Raw genomic sequence first — 14,679 nt, forward strand, 5'->3', positions numbered from 1 at the left:
ATACCCACCTGTGGCACTCATAGACACGCCCACCTATCTCATTCATAGTCATACCCACCTGTGTCACTCATAGACACGCCCACCTATCTCATTCATAGTCATACCCACCTGTGTCACTCATAGACACGCCCACCTATCTCATTCATAGACATACCCACCTGTGTCACTCATAGACACGCCCACCTATCTCATTCATAGTCATACCCACCTGTCTTACTCAGAGACACGCCCACCTATCTCATTCATAGTCATACCCACCTGTCTCACTCATAGACACGCCCACCTATCTCATTCATAGACATACCCACCTGTGTCACTCATAGACACGCCCACCTATCTCATTCATAGTCATACCCACCTGTCCTACTCATAGACACGCCCACCTATCTCATTCATAGTCATACCCACCTGTGGCACTCATAGACACGCCCGCCTATCTCATTCATAGTCATACCCACCTGTCCTACTCATAGACACGCCCACCTATCTCACTCAGAAAGACATTCATCTGTCCTTCTTATAGACACACCCACCTGTCTCATTTACAGACAAATTCACCTGTCCTACTCATAGACACTCCCAACTGTGTCTCTCAGATACATACTCACCTGTCTCACTCAGAGACACGCCCACTTGTCCTACTCATAGAAATGAGTATAGCACAATTCACATGCCCACAGACACATCCAGTGGTCTCACTAAGAGACACGCCCCCTTGTCTCCCCCACAGACATGCCCACCGGTCATCAGTCTCCTAGCAGACCCTCCTTTGAACAATTCTGAAGACTTCTCTCTCTTGTACTGCATTTTCAAGAATCAAATTTCCATCACAGACATTCGCGTACTTCTTACTGTAACTTTCTTTTTTTTCACACTGGCATACTTGTCATTTTTGGAACAGTCTGATGGGCTCGAACATGTGTAAGTGATTTACGAGTAGTGAACAGTGTGTGGAAGCGATGCTCCTGTGAGTGTCTTCGGGGGTTGGGTGTGTTCATGAGGGGGCCATTTTGAGGTTGTCGAGGTCATTCAGAGTTTTTCCTCCAGAGTCAAACTCACCACACTGTTAAAATAAACTCAGCAGGGTGGTGCTGGAGCTGGAGCAGAAAATCTGGAGCGGATGTGTGAACAAACACACCACCTCGAGCTGCATTCACTCCGCAAGGAGACTCAGAGAGGAGCAGTGTGGCTGAAAATATAATGTACTTCATGTTATCCATATGCATATGGTTATAAGGGTATATGTATGAAGTATCCTTAGTTTTGTGCTAAAGATGCTAACAAGTAAGGGACGCTTATAGCTACCAGTTTAGCATCGCAGAAATTGCATGCCTAAGTCATCACACACTTACCTCAAGCAGCTTGGTCAGGTGGTTTGGTAATTATGTGCTTTTGTTATTTGTAAAATATATATGAAGGGTTATAGGAGAGCTAAGAATAGATCTGGCAGCCATCTTGAAGGATGGTGACTGAAGGCGAGAGACAGAAAGGAGAGTGCTTGTGGTGTACCAGAGATACCAACGGTGAGGAAAGGAGCAGGCCAAGACATGCCCTGAGTCCTGTGTGTGTGTGTGTGTTACCTAAACCCACTATAAATCTTTGACAGCTATAACACACAGGACCATCCCCAAGCGTGCTCACAGGACACGCTGTTAACCCTTGTTTAGTATTCTTGCAAAAATTAGGATTGTGCTAAGAGGCGCTAGCTAAATGTTAAACTGTTCAGTCAGAACTGAGGCTGAATTCTGAGTGATATTTAATATATTTAAAGACGAGTGACTGCTTTTTCAGACCAATTTTCTCAGAAATCCTGTCAGGTTAGCTCATGTTAGCTAGGCGAAATTAGCCCTGAAACATTTACATAGGTCCTTTCAGAAATTCTGTCAAGTTAGCCGGTATTAGCTATCTAGTAATTTGGATTACTAACATTTGAAAATTTGACTTAGGAATCCTCCTGTAAATTCTCTCAGGTTAGCTCTTGCTGGTTAGCTAGTGTTAGTAGTCTAGATTAAGAACAATTTATAACTATGATTTAGTAATTCTCTCACAAATCCTGTCAGGTTAGCTAATGTTAGCTAGCATTAACAGTGAAGATTAGAAATTTTTATGAATATGATTTAATAAAGGATACATAAATCCTGACAGGTTAGCTAATGTTAGCTAGCTAGTTTGATACGTGATTATGATTATGAATATTGTGCAACATGGTTTAGGAATCCTTTGAAAGATCCAGTCAGGTTAGTTAATTTTATCTGGCTAGCTAAAATTAGCAGTAAAAATTAAGATTATTCGTGAATGGATTATAAATCCTGTCAGGTTAATTAAATTAGCAGTGCAGGTTATAAACATTTACGAATATGATTCCTTTTATAAATCCAGTTAGCTCACCATAGTTAGCTAACTAGCTTGTGTTATAAGTGCAGATTCTAAACATTTGTTAATGTAACTTCGGAATCCTCTCATAACTCTTGTCAGCTCATGTTAGCTAGTTAAGTCCCTAACTTATGATTATGATGACGCATGTATGAATATTATTTAGGAAAAGATTCGTAAATCTTGTCAGGTTAGTCAGTGTTAGCAATTTAGCTAACAAAATCTGTGGAAATATGTCTGCATATATGTGAATGCCATTGATTTCTTTACTTAAGTGGCTTTATGCATCTGCTGTGTATTGTGTGTGTGTGTGTGTGTGATACCTGGTTATCATCGGAGCTGCGTTACTGCTGCAGGTGTTCCTCTGTCCTGATGGGACATGTTTAATTTCAGCCCCTATAAACCGTACAGCAGTAATTTACTGGGTCTTGTTTTCCGTGTGTCTCTGACACAAATGTGTAATACTGCTCGACTATATGCTTATCAAATACGATTTACAGTGTTGAGGACTGTCATCTTGTCACCGCAGTATCTTTATGGGATTCCTTCCTATTACAGAGTTTATATTGTGTGGTATTAAATGTAAGGAATTAAACATCCGTCTCTCTCCCTCTGTCTCTCGCAGGGTGATATCCAGCAGCTGCTGATCGTTGCTGACCCTAAAGCGGCGCATGATTACTGTGAACACTACATGCCCGACTGTGACACGCCTCATAAGGACACGCTGCAGGCTCAGGAACCGGAAGAAGAGGTCAGTATGGACATAGCCTAATGACCTTCAGGAACCTGGACTAATGAAAGATTACAAATAAAATGAGCAGTATTACCTTACAGGGGTGCTCTAATATACTGATATTTTCATTGTGATAAGAAAATCTTCAATTATTATATCATTAAGAGCTAACAGGAATGTAGATATACTGTTTTCTCTGAATGTTACTTTTTTTTTTTAAATTTACCTTGTCTTAAAAATCTTGTAAAATGACAACAAGCGGCACCTGGAAATTTCTTTTTTAAAGATATAATTAATTATGCTTATACCACAGCCACAGAAAATTTCTAATTGGCTGACAGGTATGCGTTAAACATTCAGTCACAGGTTATGCTGGGTAAGCATGACAGCGATCATAATGTAGCTGTTGTGTAAGCAAGCTAACATGCCAATGTCAGGAAACTCCATCTTGTCTGAGTCTTTCTGGTATAGGGATGCTTCGGGTGTATTATTTTGTTTATGCTACTGCTATTTTGATTGTTATCATGGTTACACAGGATCAGTGCATACATTTAGACCTGTTCTTAAAGTTTTCAGTGCATACCTGTTGGCCAGTCAGTAACTTTCTATGGCTGTGGTATAAGCTTAGATAAAGATATCATAAATATAATCCATAAAAAATCCATTTCCACATGCCGTATGTTGCCAAGGTCACTTTTAAAGGGGTAACATTGAGAGCAGATGTTCTAGCAGTTTTATATAGTGATTTTATTTGAAAATATAAACTTTACATAAGGTACCGAACCTATAGTATTGATTCGTACAATGATTATATTGAGTTTTTTTTTTAACAAAGTGCCACTTTTTCATTTAGGAACTGCAGGTTTATATATTGCTCCTAAAGAGGCTTCAGTCTAGTGCCTTCTGCTTAAGAATGAACGCTTCTCCTGTCTGGTCGTGTAGAGTCATGTTCTTGTATGGCTCGTGTGTGTTTTTTTCCCCTTGGGATGATGTACTGAGTAATGAACGCAAAGAGGAATAGAGCTCCTCTGTTGATGAACTGCTGAACATATTCTGGCAGAGAGTTCATTGTTTCTCACGGTTTTATTCTGGTAATGCGTTCAGCAGATTCTCAGCTATATTGATATCTTGGGAGGAAGTTTCGGCACGTGCCATGTAAATGCAGCCAACAGCAGCTGCAATTGCAGTGTTTTATTGTGCTGAGTGTGAAAAAGACAGTTTGCTTAGTCATAAATTTACGCACTGTGTTCAAGTTTATTATGTCGAATACTTCTGTCTGTAGGAAATGTTTATTCAAGGAGTAGACATTACCATTACAATGGTTGTCTCTGTTGTGTCTTAATGCTGATCTTAAATCAGTTTTGCATTATAATATCTGAACAGTATGAGCAGTGAGAGCCGACCAATGCTCTTGTGATACTCATGTAGATCCAGAATGTACAGTTACATCCTCTGTGATATTCCAGCAATGTCCTATTGTGACAGCATCAGAACCACATGCAAGTGTTAAACTGTCAAGAGATGCAGGCTTGATTGGAACAAGTTGGGCTTAATTGGAACAAGTTGGGCTTGATTGGTTTATCTGGGCCTTGGTTGGTTTACCTGGGCCTGGTTAGACCTGACCCAGCCTTGCTATGTTTAGCTGAGACAGCGTACTCTTTACTAAGCCTTGCTGGACTTGGGTGGGTCTTGGCTAGGCTTGAATAGGTCTTGCTGTACTTGGTTGAATTGGTCTAGACTTGACAGGGTTTTATTGAGCTTGGATGGGTCTTAGATGTGATAAGACCCTACTGGGCATAACTGGATCTCGCTATCCTTGGTTGGGCATTGCTAGGATTTCATAGGACTGGCTAATGGCTAGGTCTTGCAGGTTTAGGGCTTGGTAGTGCCTGACTAGGCTTGGCTAGGCCCTGCTGGGATTAGCTGGACCTTAGTTGGAACTGCATAGTATTGACTAAGCCTTGATCATCTAGGTTAGTACTGCCTAGCCTTGCTGATCTTGGCTAAGTTCTGGATAGGCTTGGGTAGGACTTGCTGGGGGTAGGGTTGGGTAGGGTTTTTTGGGACTGGCTAGTCCTGCCTAGGTCTTACTTAGTTTGCTGAGGTTTGGGACCTGCTGTGCTTGGCCAGGTCTGGCTAGACTTTAAAATTAGTCTTTGAATGTATGTGAATATACAGTGAATGTATAGTCTTGACTCTGACTTCTTGGTATTGTTTGGGCTTTGCTGAGACTTTGTAGACCTGGATAATGGTTAGGTCTTGCTGGTTATGGGCTTAGTTGTGCCAGGCTAGCATTGGCTAGGCTTTATTGGGCTTGGCTGGGCCTGGTTAGTTTTGGCTAGGTCTTGCTAGAATTGGATGGACCAGGCTAGTCTTTGCTAGCCCTTGCTGGGCTTGTTTAGGTCTGGAAAGTATTGACTAAGCCTTGCTAGGCTTTTTTGGACCTTGAGATTACCTAAACATGGTTGCCATGACCTAAATGAATCCAGCCAGTGCAAACAAGCCAGTTTTAACAGCAGGGAAGCAGCTTTATGAGCTCCCGCACAGCTGAAAGGGGACTAAAGTGCACTCGTGCATGACGGATTAAGGACATTAGGGAAACAGAGGCTCTAAGTTCATCGGTACCTTCACTGCTGTTGCTACTACTTCCTGTGCTGGAGTAGAAGAGTGGCAATGGGTCAGAACTAATAAATACAACTCTCATCTAACAGCTTTATTTTGGACTGTTTGAGCTAGTGGACTGTCTGTCCTTTTGAAGCATAGTACATATGTTCAACCCTACATTCATTGATTATCGTACATCATAATGAATGAATGCGTATTTTATGTAAATCCTGTATGCTTTTGTATAAACCACCCTTTTCAATGACTGATGCTATTGCTGACTTACTTATTTAATCCAAACTATGAGAGACTCTTGTACAATTTACACACACTCACACTGTTCAAAACACATTTCCCATAACAAATTAAAGCTATACATTCCATATACAAGTCCCTGTGATCTCATTCCTTTTGGAAGTGAGATCACACACCAAGCTGTTTCTCGTTTATTATTTTCACAATCTCCAGGGCAAAGCCTTAAATAGCCAGCTGTGCTCTTTTCTACTTTAATTAAAATACCATCAGTCCAACCAGCCTGATCTCTCTCTCTTTCAGAGAATCAGATGATAAATGCTGCAAAAGTCCAAACGTTTATAATGTGTGTTGTTTTTTTTTTTGAAATAGAAGTGGGCGATATGGCAAAAATATTAAATCACGATTCTCAAAAACATTTCTACGATACACAATATGTATCATGATGCCAGTAATACACCACTGTTGCAATAAAAAACAACTGTTTGACTATATATATATATATATATATATATATATATATATATATATATATATATATATATATGTATATATTGTATTTGTATTTTTATTTTTTATATGTAAAAAAGTAACATTTTTATATAGTAATAATAATAAATATTTATCACTGAACACTTAACATTTTACCATTTTAAAAATAAAGTCTAAAGTTTTAATATCAGATCAGCTGTTTTCAGTCATTTTGTACTAAAAAAACATTTTAAAAATTATAAATCAATATCCATGATATTGTGACATAATTTATCACAGCATTGATTTTCATTCGTCATATTGCCCAGCTCTACTTTGAAATAGAAGTTCTTGAAGAAAGCATCATCTCATCATGTGGAAGTAAAAGTTCAATGTGATGCATTTGCACTTAACTCACAAACATGACACTACTTTTCCACAGATGCCTTAAGATGATGCTTTCAAAAATTATTATAGAACATTGAAATGTCTATGCTAACTATATGTAACATCCAACTGGGCTTGTTACATCAGAAGAAGTGTTTTGTGTTACATTTTATACTCTCTACTAACCTTCCTCTGACCTCATTTCCTCCTTCTGTCTAGTACGCAACTGCAGTAGATTATGGAGAGTCGTATGATTACTATGATGCAGCGATTCCCACCGACACACCAAATGAATTTTCAGAGTCTCAGGTAAAAAGATGCAAGTGGTGCATGCCTGCGATCGTCAGTGTGGTGTCTGGTTCTCATGTGACTTCCCTTGTCCTCATCTCGAGTGTTACTTGTTGACGTCTTCACATTTTTCAGACTACTATCCATTCCCTGTCCACCTGAGGGAACAAACATCTCTCTCTCTCTCTCTCTCTCTCTCTCTCTCTCTCCATGCTAGCTTCAGACCTTTGTTCTTGTGTCATGTCTTGCTTGCTTGATCCTGATGTTTTGATGTGTTGTGTCTTTTGTCCCTGTGTCACCATCACCCTCCCTCCAGCGAGTGAAGCGTAGTGTCTCCAAGTCCAAGAGGACGACAAAGTCCGCTAAGTCCAAACCCAAGCCTTCGTATAAGTACCTGGCCTCAATAAAGAAATCACCTAAAACTTTAGCCTCTAAGAAGACGAGATTTGGTTTCCAGGCAACAGCGCCAGCGAGGAGGCCCGGTACAAGGGTAAAGAAAAAAAAAAAAAGCGTAGTCCAACTACGATGGCATGGAGATCTCTCCTCTCTCCTCTCCTCCGTTCTCCTTCTCTTTTCTACTGAGGGAGATCTCCGATGCCCGTCCTCTAATCTGAGCAGAAAGGCAGGCAGTTCTAGAGGCCTATCGATCACTCTGTAGTGTGCACGTCTGTTAATCCTTTCTTTCTCATTCTTCCTTCTCCTTCTCTTTCACTCTGACACCCGCTTCAGCTAAACAACTTAGACGGCGAGTTCTATACTGAAACTGAGCTTGACTACGGGACTGTAGATGCTTCTCAGACTCAGTCTCCTGATGCCACTCCTGGACCCAATGAGGTAAGTGTTTAACTTCTTCTCAATGTTTTTTTTTTTTTGAAAGAATGACACAGGCTTTAGCTTAGTCCTGGGAGAGTCTGAGTCTAAAGCCTAGCAACTGGAAAATAAACTGGTATGAAATGGCAAAAACCAGAGACAATTCAGAATGATTGTTCTGTGGTTTTTCTGTCCTGGTTGACCAAAAGCGATCCACTTTGTATGGCCATGTATTTAACATGTTTGTCATCTCAGTGGATTGTCTCTGCTTTGTGTCTTGCTTTCTGTTGGCCATGTCAATTACAGCTGCAAAATCTCGTAATACATAATAGAATTGCCCAAAAATGCAAAGTTAGGTAAATTACAAATACATAACTAATAAACTAAGAGTACTGAGCATCCTTTTTTTTTTTAGCAAATATTATGCACAACTGCAGCATTTCCAATTAAGGAAGGACACTAGTCTTGCTAGTTTTCCTCATCAGATGCCTTCTGTAACAATGAAAATTTATTTTTTGGACAAATTCAGCCATCTTGAGTACCCAGTTATCCAGTCTCATCCACATGTGACTGATTTCAAAACCTCAGTTCTGATGCTACTCAGTAAAGCAGAACTACGATTGATGTAACCATGCTAGCCAGGCTAGCAGTAGCAGTTATATGCTGTGTTCAACTAAAGCTCATAACTTGGAATGTCCAACCTCCGGCTAGGAAAACCCAAAGAAAAGGCCCCTCAGGTCAGAATTCTGACTTGGAAAGTCTCCTCAACCTCAAGCTCAGCAGGTCACCATGGCCGCTCACACCATCAACTGTAAATAAAACACCACTTCACTATTGTAAATGGGATTATAGTCATATTTACTTTAGATCAATCAACATAGACACATTAGTTATAGATTTCTATAACACTGATCATACAGTTCACTGTTTTGAACGCAAATACCTCACGCAAATACACAAATTATCTCTCATGTTAGCTGGCTAGTTTGTTGCTAACAAAATTCACATTTTTTTATGGATGCAGCTTGACTTTGTCATTTGAGTGCACTGAGCTTGAAAATGATATAATTCTGAGTTCAGACTTCTGGAGTTAAGTCAAACGCAGCAACGCTAGCCTCGGGTTAGCTGCTAGCCTCATGTTAGCCATTGACACAATGACTTAGCAGAACATTCTTTGGAGAACATTCTTTGCCTGAGAACTTGAAACATCTGTCACCAAGCAAAGCGAAAGTATTCTCTAGAATAATAAAACCTTGGGACTTTTATTAGGAATAAGCCAAATGCACAATACGTTGATCTTAGTTTTTTATTTACATTTTTTATTTTGTTCTAATGTTTGTAATATTTAAGCTGATAATAGATTACCCAAACAATATGCATAACAGTTTGCTGTTTCGCCTCTGACCTGCTGTTTCAGACTTCATTTATTTCTGTCTTTTTTCACATTTAAGCAGATTTAATTCCTCAGTCTCATTATGCTTTATGTGAAAAAGACAGGGAAAAGTCAAAGTCTGTCATTGTCACTGGATAGCAGTATAACTGACTCTAATGAAATCCACTGCTCTTTAAATCACAGAGGTAACACTTTCTTTGTCCCTGAGTAAATGTGCACATTATTCATGGCCTATATTAAATTAATCTGCTCTAATGTATGTATGGGAATAAAAAGACATGCTCAAAAGATGTGGAGTTTATTAAAGGAGTCACTGATTGATCTTCTGGGACAATAAAAGTGTGACCTCTCGCTTTCAGACTTCGACGTGCTGTAATTCATTCATGTACATTCATGCAAAGTTCATATTTGACTCAGCTCTGCAGTAGAACATGAATACAGTAGTCTTAACTGCTTAACTAACTGCCATTTTTATATCACTCGCCTCCCTTCCCCTCTTTGTGCCTCCTCTCTCTTTATTCCTTCCTTTCTCCACCTTCTATTTCCAATATTTTGTTCCCTTCACCTCCTCTTTCCTCTTCCCTCCCATTCCCTCACCTCCTCTATCATCCCATTCCCTCACTTCCTCTTCCCTCCATTCCCTCACTTCCTCTTCCCTCCCATTCCCTCACTTCCTCTTCCCTCCCATTCCCTCACTTCCTCTTTTCTCCCATTCCCTCACCTCCTCTATCCTCCTTTTCATAAACCTCCTCTTTCCTCCCATTCCTTCATGTCCTCTATTCTCTGATTCTCTGATTCTCACCTCACTACTTCTCACCTTTCTTAACTTCAATTCCTCTTTTGTCTCTCTTATTTCCTTCACCTCATATTTCCTCCCCTCCTTTTGCCTTCCCTACTCTTTTCTTTGCTCTCTTTCTCACTTTTCCCATCCTTTCCTTCCTCTTTTCTGTTACTTCAAATAATCTGCCCTTGCCCTTTTCTTCCTCTTCACTTCCAATCCTTTTCCTTCTTTGTACTTCCTTAATTTTACTTCCTGTTTCCTCCTTTCCCCTTCTGCCTCTTTACCCTCCTCTTACCTCCTGTCCCATCTCCTTCCCTCACCCTCTCTTTTTTCCCCTGCTGCTGCATTGCTTGGCAATAATAAGGCTGTGGAAGAGGGGATTGTGGGTAATTCAGTCACCGAGCTGCCCCCTGCTGCGGTGGACCCCACAATCGCCCCCGAGCACAACGAGCCCAGCGCCACAGCAGGAGCGGACGCGTACGACTTTAAGGAGTACGACCTTAAGGAGTACGACGTGGGCGAGCTTGACAAATCTCACTATGACTTTGGTGCATATGATGAGTTCGGCAACGTGGGCCCAAACCCCGTACCCAATTACGAGGACGAGTTTGGGCCTGCTGTGCCTGCTGAAACCGGCACAGAAGAAACAGAAATCAAATCGGACGTAAGTATGTGTGTGTGTGTGTGTGTGTGTGTTGCACATTGCTTGGTGCGATTCTAACAAGACGCTTGGCATGACGAGCCCATCATTGTCATGTTGTTGTAAGTCTGGATGTGTTTAATGCTTTCATGCTGCAAATTCAATTTAATTTAGCATCAGGTAGCAGTCCTAGCATGACCTTTAACAAATACAGTGTAGAAAATTAAATGTACACAATGTTCCCTTACTGATGTTTGTTGTCTGAGGCTACAAGGCTAATGCACCAAGAAATAAAGGGATGCTTATAGCTACCAGTTTAGCTTCTTGCAAAATGCATCACTAAATCATCACATACTCAAATGAAGAATATTCATTGGCTCCGTATGGAACTGTTGTCATCCGAATCAGGTTTACCGTACAGTCCCCGCCTTCGCACTTTGGGCCACGCCCCCCACCTGAGTCTGAGTGCTCCGGTGCTGGCATTTTTATCTCTGTGATATCCTATTGTCCATGTTTATAGATAACAGTGTGTCATACAGAGCCCACTGAGACATGCTAAACTGGTAACTAAATGCTTCCATTATCTGTTAGCAAAACTAGCTTTGTAGGAACTAAAAAAAAGTCAGCCACTAAAACAAACATGTCATGGCTGATAAGACGGGATAGACGGTGCATTGTTTATTCCATTTTTCCCCCTGCACTCTCACTTTAAAAAGGTAAGACCACCAATAAGGAAAGATCTGATAAGAGGGCTGATAGACATGCATTCCTAGACACACACACACACACACACACACTCTGAATGAAGTCCCGTTCGTTCCCTGCTCCTCTGGCTGAGGTCGAACCCAGCGGCCTGTGAGGACTCTGTCTGCCCCGTTACCCCGAAGGCACAGTAATTACCTCATTCCAGAGAGCCAGCTGTGTGTTCAAACATGCCCTGCTCTCCTCCACACACACACACACACACACACACACACACACACACAAAACACACACTATTCACCCCCCATCTCCCACCTCTTTCCACTAAAACTTGCACATACACACACTGCTCACTTTAAATACTTAAAGTCTGAGTCCACTAGCAAGAACTGCTTTTATTTTATCAGTTATTTAAATTATCGTTATTATCGAGGAGCATGTAATATAAAATGCTATATTTTTTAAATAGCTGTTTAATGCTTTAAAGTGATATATTTTATATAATCTTTTTCACTAGTAGTAAGCTATAGAAGTAAACAGAGCAGAGTATTAAAAGTATATATATATATATATATATATATATATATGTATATACACACACTTATAATCAGTCTGACATTTGTAATTTTTAAACCTTTAATAATAGCCTTTAGATAAATAAAAAAATAAAAACAGAGATTTTTAAAAATATTCTCAATACTCCTGAGAGTTTTTAAGCCTGTTGTCCAGACTTTAACATTTTTTCCATTTCAAGTTTATTCATTAACATACATTAGAGTGAAATTCTTCACATATCTCAACATGTGAGGAAGCTGGGGTCAGAGCGCAGGATCAGCCGTGATACACTCGCCCCCGGAGCAGTTCAGGGTTAAGGACCTTCTGATTCATAGTCTGGAATCTTATCCACTCAGAACTATTTGAGAAGCACTGCTATAAAGAACCACTTTTGATTCATTAAAGAAGAATTTTATCATCTTAAATCAATTGCCTCACCTCACTAATGCTGTTGTAGCTGAATGAACACAAATTCCCACAGCCACGCTCCAAAATCTAGTGGAAAACCTTCCCAGAAGAGTGGAGCTTATTATAACAGAAAAGAGGGGAGTAAATCTGGAATGGGACGTTGAACAGGCACATATGGGTCTGATGGTCAGGGGTGCACATACTTTTGGTCACGTGGTGTACCTTCAAGTCTAAAGATTACAGGGATTTTAAATGCTAATAAGTGCACTCTCCTCTATGCGTAATGTGTTATTGTATCTAATGCGTTCAGCCAATCAGAATGCATTGTACAGCACATACAAATGATATATTAATAAGTGTGTAAATATTTATACTAATTACTGATATGAACAGCTCTTGCTAGTTGACAAGTGGACTTTATTCACACAGATTTGGATCATATTTTCATCTTAATGCTCCTCTGTTCTACATGAAGAGCTTCAATCTCAGCTGAAGTGCACTTCTTTGCAGCCCTCTTTGTGCACTTCACTTTGTGTTATACGTGTATCATATTCCTCTTCACGCTTCAGCGTTTAGTACGCACACAATAGTATGCATTAAAAGAACTCTAATATACACTATACAATGCATACCACTGAAGCTTTCCGTACTATAAAGTAATGAACACTTGTTAGTATGCTTGCTGTAGTGCGTAGTCAAGTTGCAGAGATAGTGCACTAAGTAGCCTGTACTTTCACTAACTCGGTATTCTGTTTATATGTCTTACGCTAACCTGGCTTGACCTTTGACCTGTCTCTAAAGTGTCTCTTGCACAATTCAATGCGTATAAAACATTTCAGGATATGCTGTTATAGGAAAATAATCAGTGACCATTCCACTGTAGATTATTTTCCTACAACAACACGTCCTGAAGTGTTTTATTCCTTTTACACCACAGCAAATTTCCACAGGTTACAACTTCAAGAATTAATTAAAGAATGACACTGTAGTTTTTATCCATTTGTAGTTACATTAACAAAACATGCATATCAGTCATTCCTTCACCAGCCTGTCCTTTTTCTGAGCTTCTGACCAATCAGAATCCAGAATTCAACAGCGCTGTGGTGCTTTACATTGCTAACATTCATATCGTCTTCTTGCATGTGCATGCAGCTCAATCTCTCCATCGATAGCTCAGTCCTCCTCTTATGACTGCACATGCTCTGATCTTGACCTTTGACCTTGTCTGTGTCTTTAGGTTCCAGGCGGTACTGCATTTCTGGGACAGAAAGGAGAGAAAGGAGAACCAGCAGTCATTGAGCCGGTAAGTCAGAGCCACGTACAGGAACACTCACGAGCAATTCTTGGATGGAGTTCACGCATTTCAGCTGGAGGTGGTGTTGCAAGCTACAATGTTTGTGTGAAAGTCATGCAGTTGTCGTACTTGTGCTAGATTAATCAGCAAAATAATCATTTCAGTGCTAGCAAGTGTTACAATAAAAGGCTGTTTTTGCAGTCGAAGTACTTTAGCTAAACAAAGGGAAAAAAAAGCTAGTTAATAATGCTATTAAATGTTCAGTACTATTTAATAGCTAGCATCGAGCATTATACCAGCGGATTATCATTGATGCAGCTAGCTAAAGATAAATAGCTAAATAACTACATCGCTTGTTGAATGTTATCAAGATGTGTCATTGCGTTAGATAAACATGGCCTACACAACATAGCTAGATAGATGAGGGTTGTTTCTCGTTACAACTTTGGTTGCACAATTCCAATTTTTTGCTCAGATCAGATCTGTCCATCGTGACAGTTCTTCACATTCTTCACATTTATAACTGCAAACTTCGTTAGATTCAGTTTTGGTAGATTCCTTCCACTTTTGCTTGAATTGATTTCCCAAATATCAAGTCATCATTTTCCCCGTCCTTCCCCTAATTAAAGTCACTTCTGTCTCTGTCGCTGTCTTTCGTTTGTTGTTTTGTTGTGCTGACAAACCTGGATATTGACAACGACAGTGATATCGCGTGCACGAATTCCGACCTGACCGTTCTCCATTCTCCTTCATGTCACATGGTATAAAATAGAGAAGTAGCTCACGTCTGATTTGAGAAGATAGAATTTTTGTATCCTGAAAAGATCATAGTGTCACATTAAGGCAGAAAATCAGATTTGTGCTACTTCGCCCTGATATCGTACTTCGCCCTGATATCAGCGAGGACCTTGTCAGTCTACACACTGTTACTTTTTCATAACAGGAAGTAGAAGAGTGATCTCAGATCAGTGTTAACAGAGACTAGAGG

At 40.1% G+C, this 14,679-nt stretch overlaps 1 protein-coding gene across 6 annotated transcripts in view; it reads left to right on the top strand.

Annotated features, from left to right (window-relative positions):
- The window catches only part of col11a1a (collagen, type XI, alpha 1a), a 112,389-nt gene that overhangs the window by 22,400 nt on the left and 75,310 nt on the right, over positions 1–14,679 (top strand). The window contains exons 5-9 of one of the 6 annotated variants that reach the window (XM_034302889.2): positions 2,999–3,124; positions 7,040–7,129; positions 7,838–7,942; positions 10,457–10,756; positions 13,635–13,700. In XM_034302889.2, the coding sequence (XP_034158780.1) occupies positions 2,999–3,124; positions 7,040–7,129; positions 7,838–7,942; positions 10,457–10,756; positions 13,635–13,700 (687 nt within the window). Of the gene's footprint in view, positions 1–2,998; positions 3,125–7,039; positions 7,130–7,424; positions 7,599–7,837; positions 7,943–10,456; positions 10,757–13,634; positions 13,701–14,679 lie in introns of all 6 variants that reach the window. The other 5 variants (XM_034302902.2, XM_034302894.2, XM_034302891.2 and 2 more) reach the window with 5 other exon arrangements.

Source organism: Pangasianodon hypophthalmus, chromosome 1 (assembly GCF_027358585.1).
Source record: "Pangasianodon hypophthalmus isolate fPanHyp1 chromosome 1, fPanHyp1.pri, whole genome shotgun sequence".
Lineage (NCBI taxonomy): Eukaryota > Metazoa > Chordata > Actinopteri > Siluriformes > Pangasiidae > Pangasianodon > Pangasianodon hypophthalmus.